The 21,135-nt window shown below is 43.1% G+C and overlaps 1 protein-coding gene across 1 annotated transcript in view; it reads left to right on the plus strand.

Moving 5' to 3' along the window:
* Positions 1 to 1,307: 1,307 nt before the first annotated feature.
* The window catches only part of KIF13B (kinesin family member 13B), a 123,492-nt gene continuing 103,664 nt past the window's right edge, over positions 1,308 to 21,135 (plus strand). Inside the window, exons 1-2 of the mRNA XM_059467726.1 lie at positions 1,308 to 1,404; positions 13,554 to 13,647. Of these exons, the coding sequence (XP_059323709.1) occupies positions 1,350 to 1,404; positions 13,554 to 13,647 (149 nt within the window). The 5' untranslated portion in view covers positions 1,308 to 1,349. The remainder of the gene's footprint in view (positions 1,405 to 13,553; positions 13,648 to 21,135) is intronic.

The raw sequence follows: 21,135 nt of genomic DNA on the forward strand, positions 1-21,135 counted from the left end.
GAATAGATGGGAAATTTAGAAGGAATTCCTGGCTGTGAGGGTGGGCAGGCCCTGGCACAGGTTGTCCAGAGCAGCTGTGGCCGCCCCTGGATCCCTGGAGGTGTCCAAGGCCAGGCTTGGGGATAGTGGAAGGGGTTGGGGTTGGACCAAGATGAGCTTTTAACATCCCCTCCAACACAAACCATCCTATGATTCTGTGATATTTGACAAGATATTACTTATAAAGTGATTTCTGATGGACAGAATCCCCATGGAACACAGAGGAAATCCCAAGGTGAGGTGTGTAAGTTCCAGTGGAGATGCTGTTGTCTGCTCAACATGAAATACCTCAGTATTTTCCCCAAAGGAGGGGACTCAGATGTGATGGGCTTCCCTTGCAGTCCCCAAGGGTAGAGTGGCAGGGTCTGGGGTGACCTTGATCTCCTTCCACTCTATAAATGCCATTTTGGCTGCACACCCTGACAAATCCCTCTATTCTGAAGGACTCCACATCCAAGCATACAATGCCTGGGCCCCTCACTTCAGTGTGGACATTGAGGGGCTGGAGTATGTCCAGGGAATGGAATGGAGCTGGGGAAGGGGTTGGAGCACCAGGAGGGGCTGAGGGGTCTGGGAAAGGGGCTCAGCCTGGAGAAAAGGAAAAAGGTTGGTCATTAGATTGGTCATTAGAAAGAATTTCTTCCCAGAAAATCTGGTGCCTGGGAAGTTCCACCTGAACACGAGGAAGAGCTTCTTTCCTGTGCAGTGACCAAGCACTGGAACAGGTTGACGAGAAAGGATGTGGAGTTTCCCTCACTGGTGATGTTCCTGGACTGTCTGGATGCAATCCTGTGCCCTGTGCTCTTGGTTGACCCTGCTTGAGGAGAGAGGTTGGACCAGATGACCCGCTGTGGTCACCATTAAGTTGACCGGTTCTGTGATTCTCTGCTTAGACATTGGCAGGGGCTGCCCAGGGAGGTTTTGGAGTCCCCATCCCTGGAGGTGTCCAAGGAACACCTGGACATGACACTCAGTGCTCTGGTGACAAGGTAGTGATGGATCACAGGTTGAACTCCACATCAATTCCACATTAATTAATTCCGTGATTTAATTAATTCCGTGATTCTGCCAGCCTGCTTCGTTACCAGGCCGGGGGCAGCGGGAAGAACTACATCTCCCAGCGCGCACCGCGGCGGCCCGCCGGGAGCTGAAGGGGCGTGGCCTTGCGCGATGATCGCTGGGAATTGTAGTCCGTCCTGCATTGGCCCGGCGCGGTGCCTCCCTCCCCGGCGCTCCTCCCCGCTCCGGCTCTCGCTCGGCAGACGGAAGCCGGGCAGGGACGGGGGAGCCGGGAAGGCTGGAGCGGCACGATGGGGGACTCCAAAGTGAAGGTGGCGGTGCGTGTCCGCCCCATGAACCGGCGAGGTGAGACTCCTTCTTCTTCCTCAGCATCCCCCTGCTCTGTCCTTCCTGGGAGCGGCGCGGCCCGCTGGTGCCCGTCCTTGGGGACAGGTGTCGGTCGGGACAGGTGTGTCCCAGTGCGGGTGAATCGGTGCGTGTCCGTGTGTCCTTCATTATTTATTTATTAATAGACACAGCCCGGCTCGGCATAGGCGGCTGTGCGGCCGCAGCCGCGCTGTGCTCACCCCCCTCTCCCGGTATCTTTTCCCAAACCTGCATTTTTGGCTTTATTTTGTCCCCTCCTCTCCCCCGGGGATCAGCCCTCTCTGCACCTGCTTTACAGCCGGTTCCTGCTGGGACAGCGCTTTCCTCTTCCTGCTTTGCGGATTTGGGGGAAAATGCCTCTTTTTCTGCATTTTGCCCCGTGCTAATTCACCCCGCTGCTCTCCAGCCCTCGGTGCTTTGAGTGGGACGCTGTGAACCAGATGACAGCGACACAAGGACAAAAAACAAGCAAGAAAATACAGAAGAGGAAGCGAGAATTGACAAGAAAAATTTTTGTTGTTGTTTTTGGGTTGTTGTTGGTTTTTTTTCCCTCAACGAAACTTGCCTAAGGGTTATGTTAATCAGACCGTGGTCTGGGCAGCTGTTTAAATGTTTATTACTTGTCTTAATTAGAAAAACTTGCTCTGGATGATGAGGAAGCGAGTATGAAAAGGCAGCTTCAGCCAAGGAATGGGAAGGTGAAGAAGGCAGAAATCCAAGAAAGTGTAGGGTGGCTTTTTTTTTTTTAATCCCACATTCTCACGGGAGTATGCCAATAATTCCTTTTGGGGAAAGGGAATCCAGTGAAGTCAGTTTAGTAGTTGGAGCAAAAAAATGAGGGACAGGGGAAGCCCTTTATTGCCTACATCATCTAACATAAAATATCTTTTTAATTCCTTTCTGTAAAAAAAAAAGGGTTAAAGTGTTAAATACAGTGATTCTATGCCTGTAAAACGTCAGCAGGGGAATGTTCACTGAGTTCACAAGAGTTCCTGAGTCCCACTTCCAGCACAAGAGATGCAGTTGATGTCTTTACAGTCTGGTGATTTAGGGAAATTGAGGATATTTTGACCAAAAGCTGCATTTTGTTGAACTTCAGGTGCCAGCTCTCAAAACTGAGGAGAACCCATGCTTAGAGAGAATAGTTTGGAGGAGGTGGAGTGGCAGTGTGGAGGAGTTGGTGGGAGCCGGGACAGGAGCTGGAAGGTGGTGCCCGGTGTCTGTGACAGATTTGGGCTTTCCTCTTGCTCATGTCCCTTTCCTGACATAGGTCATTTCCTTGGCTGTGCCCCAGATGTCTCCTGACTCTGCTTGGTGTTCCTCACCCCGCGGGATTAGACAATAATTCAGGTTGGAAGGGACCCCTGGAGCACGTCGGATGAGATGAGGTTGCGCAGGGCCTCCACCAGTGAAGTTTGGGATCTCCAGGGGTGACTAATGCACCTCTCCCTCCCACATATATCCTTCATCTGTTCAGCCCTGAGTTTGTCCTCATGTTCCTTTCCAGCCAGGAACTCTGGGGAAGCAGTGGGGGAAGTAACGGAATCTAGAGAAATCTAGGTTGTGTCTTGGTATTCTCTTTCATAGAATATCCTGAGTTGGAAGGGACCCACAAGTCCAACTTCTGTTTGTCTTTTATTCTGTATAAACTTAAAAATCTTATGGAGAGGATGACTCCTGTCAGGAGTGAGGGACATTTGAGTATCAGTCCTTGATGCTCCTCAGAGAGAAGGGGGGCCTGAACCCCCCACTCTGGGCAGTTTGCTGCTATTAAACATCCTGTTATTTGTGAGTGATGCCTAAATCCATTTAAGTCTAGCCTAGAAGATCCATGTAGTTTTCTCCCTCAAACAAAATGTCCTGCAAGTGTTTTTTTGTTTTTTTGGTTTTTTTTTTCCCAGCATATTGTTTGTCACAGTCCAGATGTTTTGGTCAGGTCTAAACAACTGATACCTCCCTATGGTATTTCTGATGCACCTTGAATTTATAGAAACAGTGATACCAAGGCAATAATTTTTCTTACCTTTTTAATGTTAAACTTAAGCATTTGTGTAACTGATTTTCTGAAGAGTCATCCATTTCCAAGACTTTTGTGGCCTTGCTTTTTTTTTTTTATTACGTTTTGAGGCAAGAGGCAGCTTTCCTGGAAGCTCTTTCATACACATTTTGTTCTGAGAAGTATTTGTATGGACTTCTGGGGCTTTGGACCTGAAGCAAGTATTTGTTTTCTTCAGGATCACGAGTAATGTTCTTTCCTTCCCTCTGTAGCAAAGGGCTTAACATTACAAACCTGTCAGAGGGCTGAGACTGTGGAAAGTTAAGCTTTGAAATATTCTTGGTGTTTACTTGTGGTGGTGGTGGTTGTCTTTGGTGTTTGAGTTATGAATTTCTTAAGGCAAGGGTTTATTAGGTTAATAAAAGTGGTGTGCTTAACTGTTAGGAGTTTTTTACAGCTCATAAAAGTATAATGGGTTCCTTGCCTGCATGTGGAAGGGGTTTGTGTATCAAATAATTGGTTATTTATAGCACTCACATTTCAAGGTGTTTGGATTGAGGGTCCTGCTCCATTCTCATGCAGAGAGGTAATCCATAAACTCAGTTTATAGCACTATTTTTTAGCGAGGGGAAGCATTTCTAATTGTACTTGGGTTTGGTTTGGTTTTTTTTTTTTTGCATCCAGGCTACTTTATTTTGAGTCTCTCTTCAAATTAGACCTCAATCCTACTAAGCCTATGTGGAAGTTTTGCTTTTATAAAAATGCTGCTGTGCCCACACGTTCTCAGTGCCACGTCTGAGGTTGGAGGCTCTCCTGGGTGGCAACTGAGGTGTCTTTTTTTACATCCCTCCTGCTTTGCAAACTGGGATCTCGATTAACAGGCTTTTATGAATTAAATAATTCAGTACTGCTCTGTTAGATAAGGCTCCTGGTCTTTTATTTTCTTGGCTCTGTAATTCACTGAAGTATTTCCTAGTGCACTGCGTTATTCAAATGGGGGTTTGATAATCAAGAAGTTCTTTTGCTGTTTTATTTAAGATTTGCAGTGGATTTCCTTTCATAATTGTCATGTTTGAATTCTCTTAGCAGATATTCATCATATTTCACGTAAATGTAAATCTCAAGCCATACCATGAAGCAAAGCAAATGACAGCTTGAAGGCTTTTTAATTAAGATTTTTCTGACTGAGTGCTTTGTTTTCAGGTGATGTTTGGGTACAGGCAGTACATAAGTGCATTAAGTAATTGTGTTTCCTTGTGCTTTTGAATCAGTTCAGTGTCATGTTAATTAATACTGATAAAAGTTGTTCTATTTTAAAAGAACATGACTTATGCTCAAGGATATGGCTGATGCCATTTAAGCCAGTCCAAACTGATCTAACTTGGGTCAATAATTTTTGAAAAAAGAAAATGCAGGAAAGCAACTGCCTTTGTTCTGGCAATGCTGCCATATTAAGCTATCCTAGGATTGCAGTGTAAAACCTGCAGTTCCAGTTTAAATATCTGGATTAAACTGTTCTAGAACTGTAGTGTGAGACCTGCAGCTCCAGCTTAAATATTTGGATTAAGCTGTTCTAGAACTGTAGTGTAAAACCTGTTTAAACCTCCAGTTTAAATACTTGGATTGTCTGTAAATACACACTCAGGTACCTGTTATGTTGATATCAATATTTATCCACACTATCAGTGTTGAAACAGGGATCTTCTCATACTTAAATGCTAAAATGAGGAAGGAATTTGCTTCTGTATCTGTACAAGCTTCTGATCATTGTGGTAATTTTATGTCCTCCTACTCTTTTTGGAGAAGATTTCATTTCCATTTGAAATGTTTTTGGGGTTTGAGGTGAGGAGGTAGGGATTGTTCCCGTGTGCTTGTTTGTTTGTTTTCCCATGGAAATTACACCAGAGACAATTTATCTATAAATTGGAGTTTGTGCAAGCGGATTTATGAGATTAATTACAGTATCAGAGGGCGTGAAATGGCACCTGTTGTATATCCTGATGGCAATGTGCAAACCACAGGGCTTTTCTTACCTTTATCCTTGTCATACACGAGTGCCTGGAGTTTGGAATATTTCCTGGTGATGGTTGATAAGCCATAAAACAGTGTTTGGGCTATGAGCAGGATTAACCTTGAGATAAGGTGCCAAATGGGTGAAGGATGCAGAGTTAATGTTTCATCTTGTGAGGCAATTGTATTTTAAGAGCTCCTGAGGTGCTACAGTCTTACTCCTCCCCACAGCCAGAGAGTCCCAGACTTGCATCGTGGATGCCACAAAGGAATTTTAGTGCTAATTGCACCTTCCCAGGAATTTTCGTGCTAATTGCACCCTCTGAGCTCCAAGTGCAGGGGGAGGTTCCCTTGCTGCTCTGGTTTCAGGTTGGCTGCTCCTCCTGGAGATCAGATACACCTGGAACAGCTCTGCCTTGGCTTTTGGGTGCTTGGTGGCTGAGCAAACTCAGGCATTTCATGCCTGTTAATAATTCCAGAGTGCTGAACTTCCCTGGGAGCTCAGCAGAGTCCCCACACTGATTTATTTACTCTGTCCCCACGAGCCCAGGGGTGTTTGCAGCAGCAGAGCTGGCTGTGAGCAAGGTCCATGTCCAGATCCATGAAGTGCCTTCACTAAAGCTGCTTGGGAAGCTCTTTCCTTGCAGGAAACGAAGAAGCAGAGAATAGAACACATTTTTAAGCATTTGGACAACATGGAATTAACATGAGAGGGCACCTTGCCTGTTCCATGTGCTGAGTTTGAGTTGATTTTCCCCTCATGGGCAAGCTCTGATAGCATCATGTGCCCTTCCAGATGCACTCTTACATATTTAATGACCTTTAATTGCTGCAAACTGAAAATTTCATGACTTACATTTGAGCAGTTCATATAACAAGAGAAGCTTGAAAGGTGCCTTCATGTTGGTAGATGTAAAATACAAGAAATTACTCTATTTTTGGTAGAATTTATCACTATGTCTTGCTTTTAGACTGTTTTTTCCATATAAGCCCTCAGCATTATCATGTAGATGGAAGTTATTTTCACATTCACTCATCTCCTCAGTTAGTTTTGCCTTTATTTGTGTTGGCTGCTACGTGGCAAAGAGATAAGTCACTCTTGGGAAACAAATCTTGGCAGGGAAACTTGAGGACTTGTTGTCTTTGAACTGGCTTTCACATTTCTTTTTCAAACAAAAAAACAACAGAAGACCCCAAACAGCAGCTTCTCTCTTTTTTTTTTTAGTTGATTTGTGTGATAAACAAATATTTTAATTTACTGTTTAAACATTTCTCAGTTTTTGCTGCATGTTTTTCCAGACCAAGAAAGTTATGAGAAACCAATTGTGATTTCTTATCCAATGCAACTTGACGGCTCAGGGTACAACATTCCAGGACTAACCTCCAAGGGAATGTTAATCTCCTGAAAATCTACTGGCAATTTAAAATATAAAATTTCTATCGTCTGTCTTCACAGGAGATTATTTGAGCTTTTGTGTTTTGGGCCAATTTTGGCTTATGAGCTTAGGAGGGGCACTTTAAACCTTTCACATTTTATTTGTTATACTTCAGTTGGCTTTTGCAGCTTTTGTGAAGCTCTGCAAGGCCAGTTGTTCTGGTTCCCAGTGACTCTGTAGAACCTGAGGCCCATCTCTAAAGGGTCCTGAGGCGTCACTGAAGGTACAGCTGCCCTAAATCTGATAGTGGGACCAGGAGGAACCTGAGACAACTTTTATTTGGCCCGTCTTGTAACACCAGGTTCATGGCTTGGTATTTGAAAGGGCTGGAATGTTATCAACCTTCTTAAACTAATTTCTTTAATTGAGATCTAATGGAAAAACTTACCTGGAAATCAAAGCTCTTGATTAACTGGCAACTGCTTTCCCTTAATTCATAGAATCATGGAATGGTTTGGATTACAAGGGATCTTCAACTCATCCTATTCCACCCCCTGCCATGGGCAGGGACATCTTCCACTATCCCGGGGGGTTCCAAGCCCCATCCAGCCTGGCCTTGGACACTTCCAGGGATCCAGGGGCAGCCACAGCTTCTCTGAGCAACCTGTGCCACGGCCTCAATCCCTTCCCAATATCCCATCCATCCCTGCCCTTTGGCCATGGGAAGCCATTCCCTGTGTCCTCTCCTTCCATCCCTTGTCCCAAGTGCCTCTCCAGCTCTCTTATAGCACTTCTAGGCACAGGAAAGTGGCTGCCATCTTATACAATGAGAAAAAATAGGGAATACAAAGTTGAAAACGGAGAAGTAATTTGTAACAGACCTTTCATTACCCTGGTTGTGGTACTAAAAGCTCTTACTACAGCATGCACTCCCAAACCATAAGTTTAAAGTCTTACATATTCCCTTATTTACTGTGTCATTGTTTACTTTAAGATTATTTCAAGCTGCCCTCTTAAGGCAGCCTTCTCTTAAGATCATTTTGTTTGGGTCTGAAATGCAGTGGCCTGCAGTGGGATGGTTTTTAGGGTTATGGCTGAGGAAGATTCAGTGTCACCATGTGGCAGTTCAGGTGGTTTTGTTTTGCCACGCAGGGCAGCCTCTAGATTTGGGTACATAATTATCCAGCCTCTGTTGTCAGTAGTTGCAGTCCATGGAAACAGCTCCCTGCCAGATCCATAACTAAAGACAGGAATTTCCCATCCCACATTTTCCAAAATACCTTTCTCCCCTTCCTCCAGGATTCACACACACTCCTTGTCTCTGCCCCAAACCTGATTAGTACAATTTCAAGTGGCACCTTTGCCAGTGTTTCTTAACTCTGTTGTGGAAAATCTGCTGTGGTGAGTTTATGATTGCCAGACACGTGACTGCTGTTACAGAGGGATTGGAAACTCTTACCTGTGGTGGGAATGGGCCAGTGCCTGCTGAATCCACCATTCCTTGCAGTGCTAGGCTGCTCCTGGGTTTGCTTTTCCAGCTCTGTCTTGCTTGCTAACTTTTCCATCCTGTTTGAAACTCACTGAATTTCTTAGTGAAAAAGCCCAAAGTGATGGGGAGTTATTTTTACAACACCCACAAAGCTGTTATCCAAGGCATAGTAGCGATTTGGGACTTACTCAAGTGTGGTTTCAACTATGATCTACACTGAAGCCCAGTTTTAGAAAAGTCATGTGAGGTGTTGAAAAATCAAGGGAATGGGGAAGGAGAGTGGCTTCTTTCAACCCCCACCTTCCAGTTTCACAAGTGAAATAAAAACTCATCCAAGGAACTCTCTGTGAGCAGCTTGGACACAACAGTCTAACAATTATTCTTACACTCAGCCCAGCTTTGCTTAACACTTGTACTGCTGTGAAATGTAAATGTGGAGAAGTGACTCAGATAAGTGTTACCCTTTTATTATGGATGTCACAGCTCTCTTACTCTGAAGCTGTGGAAGAGATTTTCATTCTCTGCAATAAATGGTTCTTGATGTTGAGAGTTTGAGTTTTTATTCTTCAAAGAGGAATTAGCTGATTAGTTTCTTGATTTGATGAAGCAAGTGAGTAGTTGATTGTGTTTGCTCAGTAATGACTGAAGGTAGAAGCAAGTTAGCAATAATAATAGGTGAGATTTTCTTTTTGTTTGAGGTGCAAAATTTGAGATAAATCTCCAGTCTGGCAGTGAGCTGCTTCTGTCATCTTTTAATTTCACCTTTAATTTCTGAATTCCATGCTGCCTGAAAAAACCACACCTAAATAGTTAAAGAAAATAATACCAAACTCTGATAAGTGAGTCCTTACTACAGGAGGAATTAATTGGGGTGTTTGGATGTGCATCCTTCTGATCTTATCTTGGTGCATCCCAATTTTGCTTGTTGTTCAGGAGCAGCAAGTACCCAGCTCACCTGGGAGACATTGAAACTAGTAAAAGTAAGGGTGGAGTCCTTGTGTGATCATATCCAAAAGAGCAGGCAGATAATTTGACTATAAGCTAACCTGCTTTAATGATATTAAAAATGTAATGAGGTGGAAATGATGATGATATAAGTTTCAGTAGTGGCTCATGTAAGACTCATCTGTCGGTGAACCAGAAGCATCAAAGAATTTAAAAATATGCCAAAGAATGTAATGGAGGCAGGATTTGAAGAAAGTGAATGATGTGCTGTTCAAACAGGATTTAAACAGCTGAAAGGAGGGTTTCCATGTGAGCCTTTGGCCAAGGTAACTGGGATAAGCAGCCTTAAGGCTGTCTGGATCCAGACCCAGCTTAGAGGCTCAATAGGTTTCTTAGGGGTTTGTTTCATGTGACACCATGAACTGATGGAGCAGTTCATCTCAGCTGGGACAAGATCTCTCCCAGCTCCTCTCTTCCCTCTGCACAGGTCTCCTCACCTGTTTGCACGGCCAAGCTTTCAATGGGCTGATGGAGCTTTCCATGGGGTCTGGATACATCCGTTTTCCATCTTGGGTATTTTTCTGCTGTTGAAATAACTTGAGATGAGTTACAGAGGATCTGCTGAGCATGGTAGTGGCAGAAGGTGAGCAACAGGCACAGGAGAAAAGGACTGGAACCTCTCTGTTTGAAAATAGCTGCTAGTTTGGCTCCAACACATTTTCCAAAATCATGCTGCACACCAAGGTGAGGGGTTTTAGCATTACCTGTGTGAGAGTGATAATCAAACAAGGTGTGTTGCACAGGACAAATTGGCTTTGAACCTTTTTTCTTGCGACAACATTTGACGATAAGGAAGTCTTTTATTCTGCTTTCTTAAGGTCATTTCACAGAGAGAGGTTTAATGAGCACTGGTAAGATGGAGTTCACTGGGCAGTCATGGATGCAAAGCCTGCCATGGGCGTTCTCTCTCAAGAGCTGCATTTAAAAACGTGGCAGAAAGCATGCTGCTTGCAGACTTTTATGCTTTGCATGGGGCAGGTAAAACCCTTCCTCAGGAGCTGGGAAAAGCAGGTCAGTGCAATACAGGGTGTTAATCACTAACCAGCCAGACCAAGATAAAGTGCCTTGTCGGATATGGGACGTATGGAGAACGTGGTTTCATCTGAGCAAGCATGTGTTGCATATTAATGATAGGTAAATTGGCTTTCAGGGTGTGGGGAGAAATTAAAATAAACACTGGCTTCTGGAACTCGTCTGGCTCTTCCTCCTGCAGAAGCACAGTGTAATAACAGAGGAGCGGTTTTGCTCAGGAGAATTGCAGTTTCATGTGACTGCCTGCTTTGGCCAGTGATCTCGAGTTTTGTTTTGTGTGAGGTAGCAAAAAACTATAAAATTCCTTTCCAATTTTCCAACATTTCATGGAAGAAACTCCCTCTTATTATTGTGTCACTTATCAGGAGAGAGAAGTCTGCAAGATGCTGTGCAATAGGCACAGCCTGAGAGATTTCCAGACTGAGTTTATAAGGTGCTGTGAGGTGAAAGAGCAAGTACAGGTGACTGAGGAGGAAAGAGCAGAGATGAAGGAGGATGAGGATTATAATTAACATGATTAGACACGAGCGTATTTGGGTGATTCAGCTGAGGTGCTGAACCCTGTGTGGAGGTTATTCCCTGTAGCCCCTCGTCATCCTGGCGTGGGAGGGTGTGAACAGTGTGTAATGGCCATCAAAATCAGCACTTGGGAGCCCTTTCCAGGGCCAGTGTCACCATTCTTGACCTGCTAACTTAATTTAGTTCTGGCCTTAATTGCAATTTGTGCTATCAGCTCTAAAATTGTAAAAATAGTCTTGGGAAATTTGTAGGGAAGAAAATGTTATTCTGTTATTAACAAAGGTTCTGTCTCAGAAGGGTTCTACTGAAAAAAGAAATGACAAAGTTGCATATTTTTCCATAAAATTGTAAAAAAAAAGGTTATTTTGGAATACAGCGATGAGCTTGTCATCTTTGGAGAGTTTCAATGACTTTGTCAAGGGCTGTACGAGTTTTAGGTGTTAAAGAGTTCTAGGAGAGTTGATGTCACAGCTTTTTTAAAATAAATTGAAAAGTGGACTTGGTTCATAGTTGGTAATTCCCAAAACAGGTCTGACTCAATTGATTTTTGTTTCTAGAAGCTGTTGTAAATGTTTGTGTGCAGGCCCCATGTCCTGGGTGTCTGTAGCAGTGATTTTAGGGTTGAACAGTGTGTCATGGCCATTGGAATCAGCACCTGGGAGCCCTTTCCAGGGCCAGTGTCACCATTCTTGACCTGCAAATTCATGACCTGCTAACTTAATTTAGTTCTGGCCTTAATTACAATTTGTGCTATCATCTCTAAAATGGTAAAAATAGTCTTGGGAAATTTGTAGGGAAGAAAAAGTTATTCTGTTATTAACAAAGGATCTGTCTCAGAAGGGTTCTACTGAAAAGTGAGACAACAAAGTCGCATATTTTTCCATAAAATTGTAATAAAAAAGTTTTTTTTGGAATACAGCGATGAGCTTGTTGTCTTTGGAGAGTTTCTATGACTTTGTCAAGGGCTGTACGAGTTTTAGGTGTTAAGAGTTCTAGGAGAGTTGATGTTACCGCTTTTTTAAAATAAATTGAAAAGTGGACTTGGTTCATAGTTGGTAATTCCCAAAACAGGTCTGACTCAATTGATTTTTGTTTCTAGAAGCTGTTGTAAATGTTTGTGTGGAGGCCACACGTCCTGGGTGTCTGTAGCAGTGACTTTGGGTGTGAACAGTGTCGTGGCCATCAGAATCAGTACCTGGGAGACCTTTCCAGGGGTGGTGGGATTAGTGTCACTGTGCAAGGACTTGTTTGTGTGCAGGCTCCACATCCTGGGTGTCTGTAGCAGTGACTTTGGCCGTGACACACTGTTCACACCCATTGGAATCAGCACCTGGGAGCCCTTTCCAGGGCCAGTGTCACCGTGCAGGGACATGTTTGTGTGCAGGCCCCACATTGTGGGTATCTGTAGCAGTGACTTTGGCCATGACACCCATCAGAATCACCGCTTGGGAGCCCTTTCCAGGGCCAGTGCAGGGACTTGTTTGTGTGCAGGCCCCATGTCCTGGGTGTCTGTAGCAGTGACTTTGGGTGTGAACAGTGTGTCATGGCCATTGGAATCAGCACCTGGGAGCCCTTTCCAGAGCTGGTGTCACCATGCAGGGACTTGTTGTGTGCAGGCCCCACATCCTGGCTGTCTGTAGCAGTGACTTTGGCCATGACACCCATCAGAATCACGCTTGGGAGCCCTTTCCCAGGCTAGTGTCACTGTGCAGGGACTTGTTTGTGTGCAGGCTTCATGTCCTGGGGGTCTGTAGCAGTGACTTTGGGTGTGAACAGTGTGTCATGGCCATTGGAATCAGCACTTTCCAGGGCCAGTGTCACTGTGCAGGGACATGTTTGTGTGCAGGCCCCATGTCCTGGGGGTCTGTAGCAGTGACTTTGGCCATGACACCCATCAGAATCAGCACTTGGGAGCCCTTTCCAGCATTAGTGTCACTGTGCAGGGACTTTTTTGTGTCCAGGCCCCATGTCTTACAGCAGTGACTTTGGTGCAGGCTGTGTGCTTTATCCCATACCTAACTCCATTTGTCACTGGGTGGATACCTTGGATTGCTCTCAGCGTTATCTGAAGCTTTTATTTTGCTTTCCCCGCCTCTACAGCCGAGAATTCTCACACACTCCAAATATCCTCATTACTCATAGTCCACATCCCACTGCCTGATGTCACTTGGGAGAGCTGGACTTGCCTGGAGCCTGTGGGGGAAGGACAAGCCCTTTTCTACGTGCTTGCACCTAAATTATTTTTGATGGGACTTGAATTTCTGTGAGCAGGTGCCCCAGGACTGACAGCTGGCACCGTATCACAGCAGTGGCCAGGGAAAATGTGCTGCAGATGGCAGGGGCAGCTTTCCCTGTGAGGCATTGAGGGAGCAATAAGAAGAGCTGTCAAAGTGGTACCAAGCCTAAATGGTTCTTTTCCCCCAGAAGAAATTTCATACTGCCCTTGTATATGCTGATTGTCCTTCAGTGAAACCCAAATGCTTTTTCTTGCTTTGAAAAGAGTGCTTGCTTTAAAGCTGGACAGGATCCATCCCATCAGAATATCCCTAGAAGTGGAATTTGGCAAAAGTCCTGTTTCTATTCTCTGGCTGATGGGTGGCTGTCAGGCTGCATGAATAAATTTGGTGTCTGGAGGAAGTAATGGTGTATATAATCCCAGTGCTTTAGGAGCAGCACTTGACACTCTCTCATTTCTTTATAGAGCTTGATCTGCATACAAAATGTGTGGTGGATGTGGATGCAAACAAGGTTATTCTTCACCCTGTAAACACCAACCTTTCAAAAGGAGATGCCAGGTAAGATTTTTGAATTGGGAAGGTCAGGTTGCATAAATTAAATATGAGTCTAACAACTAGGAAATGTAGGCCTTGATAGAAGGCTTTTAGTTTAAAAATTATGTATATTCTTTCTGCAGTGTAATTGCCATCATCCATAAAATAAGGCTGATTTTTACCCTGCTGGGAAGTTGCTTTGAAAACCTTGTGAATTTTCTTCTTGCTCCCAACAATGTGTTAGTGGTTAATGAACCCATGAACTTTCATTTTTTTCTCATGTGTTGCTATGGGACAGGAGAAATTTAAATCTGCAAAACAATTTGAGCAGAGCAGAGTTTGTAATTCTGGAATGAAATTAATTTTCACAGTTGTTTTCTTATAATGGGTCGTGGTGTAAGAAGGTGAATGGGAGCATTCTGGAGAGATGTAGCTCTAGGAGTTTCTTGACAGTGGGGCATTCCACGCATCAAAAATCCGTGGAGAAGTTTGTGTCAGAACTGCCATTAATCTGTTAAATTACTGTGAAACTGAAAAGTCATGTAGTGAGTGATAGAGTTAAGCTTGTGACTACTTAATTTATTGCTAGATGCAAGGGGAGGAAATGGAAAAATACATGCATGAAACAAAATAATGGTGCAGGATAAGGCAAAACCTGTTGCTGGATGTCTGCAGTCAATAGTCTGTTTTCTGGGGGGAAAGAGGTCTTAAGGGTAACAGGAGAAAAATTCTATGTGTTAAATTAAACACACAGAAAAGCTTTGTTTAAATTTTAATGTGATGCTGAGCTGTGTATCAGGGGTCAGAATTCATTAACTGATGTCTGATCATTTCAAGTCCTCAAACCCAAGTGGACAAGGAAAGAGATCATCAGGTGCAGTATTTACCTTCTATTGTCATTAGCTGAAAGATTTATTACAGACAGTGGGACTGGAGCTTTAATAAGTTACTTAAAACCAAACAGGCTGTGTGGGGGGGTGTGGTTTTGTTTGTATCAATATCCTCCTCCTCCAGGAACATGTGCATTGTTCGGCTGCCAAAATCCTACGTTGATTTGAGCCTTTAAAAACGGCAGGAAATTGAGATTTTCAGAAGCCAAGTCAGCCACAGCTGGATTAAAAACGTTACTCGTAGTTTCTCTAAAACATGGCAATGAAATGCCTGGTTTATAGTCCCTAATATGTGTTTAAAAACGTTCATGGGGCAGCCACACATCATGCAAATCCTGTCCCTTGGCAGGGGAGGGCTGGGTTGGCAGTGGCTTGAGGTCCCAGACAAGGTGGTGAGCTCAGTGTGAGAAGAATGCTTCATTTGCATCCTCACAAATGGCCATTGCTAATCTAAGCAGGAAGCGTAGGAAATTTATCTGGGGTGATTTAATAGAAGAGGGGAAAGTGGAGGCCCATTAACTGCACTCTGGGTTTGCCTGGACATGGTGAGACAGCAGATCCCAAAAACACAAGTTGGAGCGGTGAGGGTTTGGAACAGGGTCCTTTTGGAGCAGGTTACACCCTTGAGAGGCTGCTGCTGAGTTGTCCTGGCTGCTGCAGCTCCATCAGAGGATTCTTAAATATCAGCTCAAGGAAAAGGTTTGTTGTAGCTGCAGTTTTTTTAAGTCTGGGGTTTAATTTATGCTCAGGTTCTGCTTCCGTTTCCAAATCCACCGTCAACTACTTTGCCTTCTGTTACAAAATCAGTTTCTTTGGATTTTGGAGTTTTCTGGTGTCTCAAGTGAGCTGAAGGAATTCTGGCAAACCTTTTAACTAAACAGGGAAAAGAGAAGTAATAAATATTGTAAATACACAGTTCAGCTGCTTGTAAAGCAGGGCAAGTTTAGAAACCTCCAGAGCTACATTTCTCATTGAGGTGCCAGGGTCAATTTAGGAACTGGGAAGAGAATTTTAGAGGCAGAATTCAGTGCTGTCACCTCCCCACTTGTCATGACTCAGCCTTGCTCAGGCAGGGAGTGACATTTGGAAAAACAACCCATGACTTTTGGATTTAAGCGTTTTTTTTCTCCACTTCCATCTCCAAGTCTGGGAGATGAGGAGAAAAAATAAATTCCCCAACTTGAAGTGTGTGGGAACTGACTGTTGCAGAAGGAAAATTGTGTCCATGTAATTGCCACTGAAATATTCCTAGGTCTTCAGAAAAGTGTCTGTAGCTGTTTCAAATTTGGCATTAAAAATTAAGGAATGTTTTGAAAATCCTGGTGTTAACTGATGGACCTCAGTTCTTCTTGTCTCTACAAACTGAATATATTATTTATACATTAATCTAGAGCCTTGAGGATTAATAAGTACATGTAAAACACTTGCTCTTAAAAAAAGTCTCTTTTCATATGGCTGGAAAAAATGTGGTATTCTCCTGTTATTCCTTAACCAAGAAATGACCTTTCCTGAGCTGGAGAGAGGCAGCAGTTATTTTATTGAGCAATCCTTAATGCTGTTGTGCAGGTTTCAGTAACTTGATCACGTACAAAAGATCAATTTTAAAATCCATGGGATGATGGGATGACCTCCAGGCTGGGCAGGCTTTGCTATTAACCTTGGGCTGTTGAGGGGGTGGCTTTGTTTGGGTGGTGGTTTCTTGTGTTAAAATTAAAATTACAGTGTGTGGAAATGCTCACCCTTCTCTTTAGCTGCCATCACAAAATTAATTGTGACAGATTCTGGAGTTCTGTCACAAATTTCCCCAAATGACCTCTGTGAATGAAAACCTCCCCTCAAGGATGTGTGAAGCTCCAGGGATTCGCTGTGGATGGATAATATCATTAGCATGACTTGTCCCCTCTTTTGTTTGCCTTCCTGAGCTGTCTGCTCCCTCTGCTCTCCCTGTTGCAAAGGTCAAGGCTGAAGTTTCTTTATCTACTCGGGATTTACTCCGTGCTGCAATGATTACTCACAGCATTCTTACCCGGTGGCTGGGGCTTGAAAGAGGGTGTGAACTCATTGTGACTGAAGTGAATAGATAAGTCCTGGGCAACAATTGGAATGTTTATGGGAATTATTTTTTTGGAAAATCTCCAAATTGACTCTAATTACTCCAGGTTCCTTTGTAGCCTTTTTTATTTTAACCATCAACTTGCTTGTGATGTAATTTTACACCTCCCATACAAGACCTGTTAAAAAGATTGAATTTTTTTTTCTGACAGGTCAGACAAAGGAGTTTTTTTCTGTCTTGCAGACATAACTGTATTTGATGTGTAACTGATATGAGCTCAGAGATCAGTGCTGTATCAGTCTGGCACAGCCCTGTGAATCAGCCGTGGTATTTGTAAGGCAAAGCATTCATTAAATCTGCCCACCAAACCCTCTGAGCCTTTTTATTAAGGGAAAATGCTTAAAAATGAAACAAGTGCTGACTTCACTGTACTTTTGTTGCAGTTTGTGGTTTTTCTAGCTGCTTTCCCTCTTGTTTTGCAGAACAGAGAGATTCCAAAGACTGGCACAGGGTAAAAACTCTTCCAAGGAGTGAGTGCAGCTAACTGGAGCTGACAAGTGTGTTAAACCAGGCTGGGTTTTTCCTCTTCAGCTATTGTAATGTCTTTATAATTAGTGCTTTGTAGTAGATGATTCAGTAATTGAGGCTCTTTATAAAGATTTGCTTTTAAGGTATCTATTTCTGGATTTAAACCAGTTTTCTTTTCTGTACCCGCACACACAGGTTTGTTTGCTCATCAAGTCTTGGTGCTTAAACTCAATTTGGTTGTTTTTAAGGAGTTCTGGAAATGGATAAAAAATCTTGACGATTTTTGTAGGCTTGAAGCAGCTGGGCTCAGTGATTTCTGCTTTGATGAGGAACTGGGTGAAGCCCAAGTATATTTTACATGGGAAAGAATATTTTTAGAAGATTCTTCTGTCATTCCAATTCCTGTTTTCTTTCTGAAACATATGACCGTCCTGAAGAAGGTTGTGAGGAGATGGGGCTTGGAGCAACCTGGGATGGTGGAAAATGTCACTGCCCATGGCAGGGGGTTGGAATGGAGTGAGCTTTAAGGTCCTTCCAACCCCAATTATGATTCAAGTAGGTAATAAATTGCTTTTTCAGGTAGATTATGGCCTTCAGGCAGCAGTTGGGTTAAAATGAACAGCCCAGTGTGTTAAAACTTTCCTGAGTTTGTCTTTGGACTGAAGTTTCTTTCTTCTTATGAAGCTGAAGAAGCTTTTAATCCTTTTGAAGAAATGAAGATTAGGGCCACTTCAGACAGAATCCTGGCAAAGATTTAAATATTGAGAAAATGCTACCAGAAAACAAGAATTAGGGTCTCAAGAACCAAGCAACATTAATTCACTCTTTTTGAAGGTTTAGGCACAAAGTGGAGGAATGGTAACAAACACACGTGACTTGGAATATAAAAACAAACAAAAACTGGAATGGGGTGTTCTTGCAAGCCCACACAAGCTCCCTGTGCCCTGTGCTAGCCAGGAATCCCGTGCTGGGGAGGCAGGATAAGCCCTGCTTGGCACACCCTGGGCAGTTACACAATGCTGGCTCTGCCCAGAGCAAGGTGAAGCCGCCTTCCACCTGCGTGGGGTGTGTGGGTGACTCCTTAGCATGACTCCAGAACTCCTCTTAAAGCTGCTGAAAGCTGAAAATAAGTCATGACTTAGGAGCTCTTGCTGTGGGCAGTGTCAGAGACCTCGAGATCCCTCCATCCTGATGGGAAATGCTAATTTGAGTGTGGAGGTGCCTGAGTGGTGAGGTGGCTAAAGTGCACGTAAATTGATTTTTTGTGAGAAAATTATAGATAAGGGAGTGTGTTGGTTGGGGTGAATGTACATTGAGTGGAAAAACAGTTATAAATTAAAAAATACCTTTGTGATGTGACAAAGTATATATATATCACATATTTCAGTGAGCTATACAAGGAATATATGTAATATATTCCTTGGGATATATGTAATATATTCCTTGGAATATATGTAATATATGGAATAATAAGCAAATATGGATACATGGAAATATGAATATATGGAATAATATGAAATATGAATATATAAACATGAATATATGAAATAATAAGCAAAAATCGCAGTTAAAAATTTTGTCAAAATTTGAACACATCATGGTCCTTTTTACCTTTGTCTATATCTTACAATTTTGCACACAAATATCCATTTGCCTCAATCACAGAATTGAGGTGCCTAGAGAGGAAATGCTGACAGGATTATAGAGATGTTCTTAAATACGTAGATATATAAGAACTGGAAAAGTTGACTGATAGGAGTAACCAGGAAAAATTGACTTTTAAAGAATAACTCATGGCAGCAGGAGCACATTGGGGTGCAGTCTTCACATCCACCCTAGGAAAGGACAGGCTTGGTCAGAAAAGGAGGCAAATGTATGAAAGCATTGCTATTTATGGAGCTAATCTGCAGAACTCCACACTCCCAAGAAAACAGGCAATTACTGGTAGATAGTCATGGAAAAATGCCCACATTTTCTTGAAAATCACCCGGGATCCTGCCTGATGTTAGGCAAGAACCACTTGGAGAGCTGTCTCATCTCAGGCATCTGTGTCCCCAGCTGTTCCTGCATTTGATTGAGGAGTCTCAGCTGTTGGACACCACCAGAAATGGAATATTGGGCTTGCTGAGACCATTTGCATGCTGTGGTATGGTTGCTATTTGACAGCAAAGCAATTTAAAGGGAGAAATATTATTGTCTTTGAAGATGGGTGAAAGCTAATTGCTGTGCCTTTGCTTCTCCATATCTTTCCCGGCATTGTTATTAATTCTGTATAAACCACTCGGGGGTGGGGAAAATTCAGATTAGTATGTGTGGAAGGGACACAGAGTTGCATTAAGCAGGGATGGCTCCCCTGGCTGAGGTGTCACATTGGTGCATAAAATTCTGAGTATGAAAATTTCTGGGTTAGTTATTATTTCAGCATTGTCATCCAGGGAACAGATTTGTGCAATGTTTTCAGTGCAGCAATGTTCCAGGAAGCCAAGGGGGCAGGGAGAGTGTGTGTGTATTCCTGAGGCTGAGAGCTGACATCCAGAAGAAAGGGAAGTCTGCCCCTTTTGACATCCAAACTGGTGGATTTTGGGCACAGATCAGCTCACAGGAAGTTCATGTTTGCAAAAACAGCACCATGAGATTTTCCTGTACTGCCAGCCTGGCCTCTGTTTTACCCCTGCTCAGCTCTTACTTCAAGCATGAGCTTGTTCTGTAAAACTATGGCTATTTCTGCTGGATTTTATTGGTTACTGAACAGCCTAAAGAAGTTGGAAGAGAAGAGAAAAAAATAAAATAAAATAAAAAAAAAATAAGGCTAATTTGCAATTGACAGAGTCATTTAAATGAGTGAATGAAATTGCTTTTCCAGTCTACTATCAAAGCTTATTCTGTAGGAAGTGGTATTAAACCTATAATTTGGAGGTGAACTTGTGCTGGGGGAGGTTTAGTTTGGATATTAAGAACAATTTCTTCACTGGGAGGATTTCAAGCATTGGAAGGGTCAGCTCAGGGAGGTGCTGGAGTCTCCATCTCTGAAGGGATTTAAAAGTTGTGTGAATGTGGCACCTGGGGACTTGATGGTCTTAGAGGACTTCTCATAATTCCTTGTGCTAATTAAGGCTAGACTGTCATCTGTTTCTTTCAAAATTATCTTCTGATGTAAAAATTATATGACTAAACACTTCTGATGAGTTTCTGCTGTACCTAGAAATAATTAAAAGTGTCCTGGGGACAGCGGGAATGGCAACAGGGCTGTGTCCCTGCACCTCCCAAGGCTTTGGCTGCACAAGGGAGAAAAGAATTTGCACAAGGAGGTGAAGGCTCACCATATAAACTCCTTATCTCGTGTAAAAGTGAGAAGCGGGAGTTCTGCCAGGAGAGAAGGAGGGGTTGCTGTGCTTCCAAGCTGTGCTTTTGAGGAAGTGTTTGCTGCAGCTCACGTGCTTTGACTGAAGTAAAAGTGAAAATCTGAGATAGAAACACTGCATTAATTTTTTCTAATGGATAAAAAGTAAACAGAAGTTTTGAACTGTGCTTGTGTGTGTCAGTGTGCTTAAAACAGACCTGTAACCTATTTTGCATTGCTTAAGTAAATAAATGGTGAGACTTGTGTTAATGATTTCTTTTATAGCTGATTTCCTGTCCCACCAGCTGGGTCACAGCTATTTATGTCTACCTTTTTTAATGGCAAACATTGTCATAATTAATTAGCATTATCTGTTATTTGAAAGCTTTGTGCCCATGAAGCAAGTAAAAACTGCTTGAACATGAGCCATTTCTTCCTGAAGTGAGAATTTGGGTGGCTGTGTCACTACTGGAATCATCCTTGGCCTCCCATATTCCTTGGATGAACATCAAAAATGCCTTTTTTGATCTTGCTGCTCATTTGACCAAGTTGGTAATAACCTGCTGCATTTGAGGGAAAGAGCAAACAGATGGAAAAATTCATTTGTTTCACATCATGTGATCTGAATTACAACCCTCAACTTGTGCTTTATTGATCCTTAATCTCTGGTGCTTTTTCTCCTTAAAACCCAAAACATTTGT

This window comes from Ammospiza nelsoni, chromosome 3 (genome assembly GCF_027579445.1).
Source record: "Ammospiza nelsoni isolate bAmmNel1 chromosome 3, bAmmNel1.pri, whole genome shotgun sequence".
NCBI classification, from domain to species: Eukaryota; Metazoa; Chordata; class Aves; order Passeriformes; family Passerellidae; genus Ammospiza; species Ammospiza nelsoni.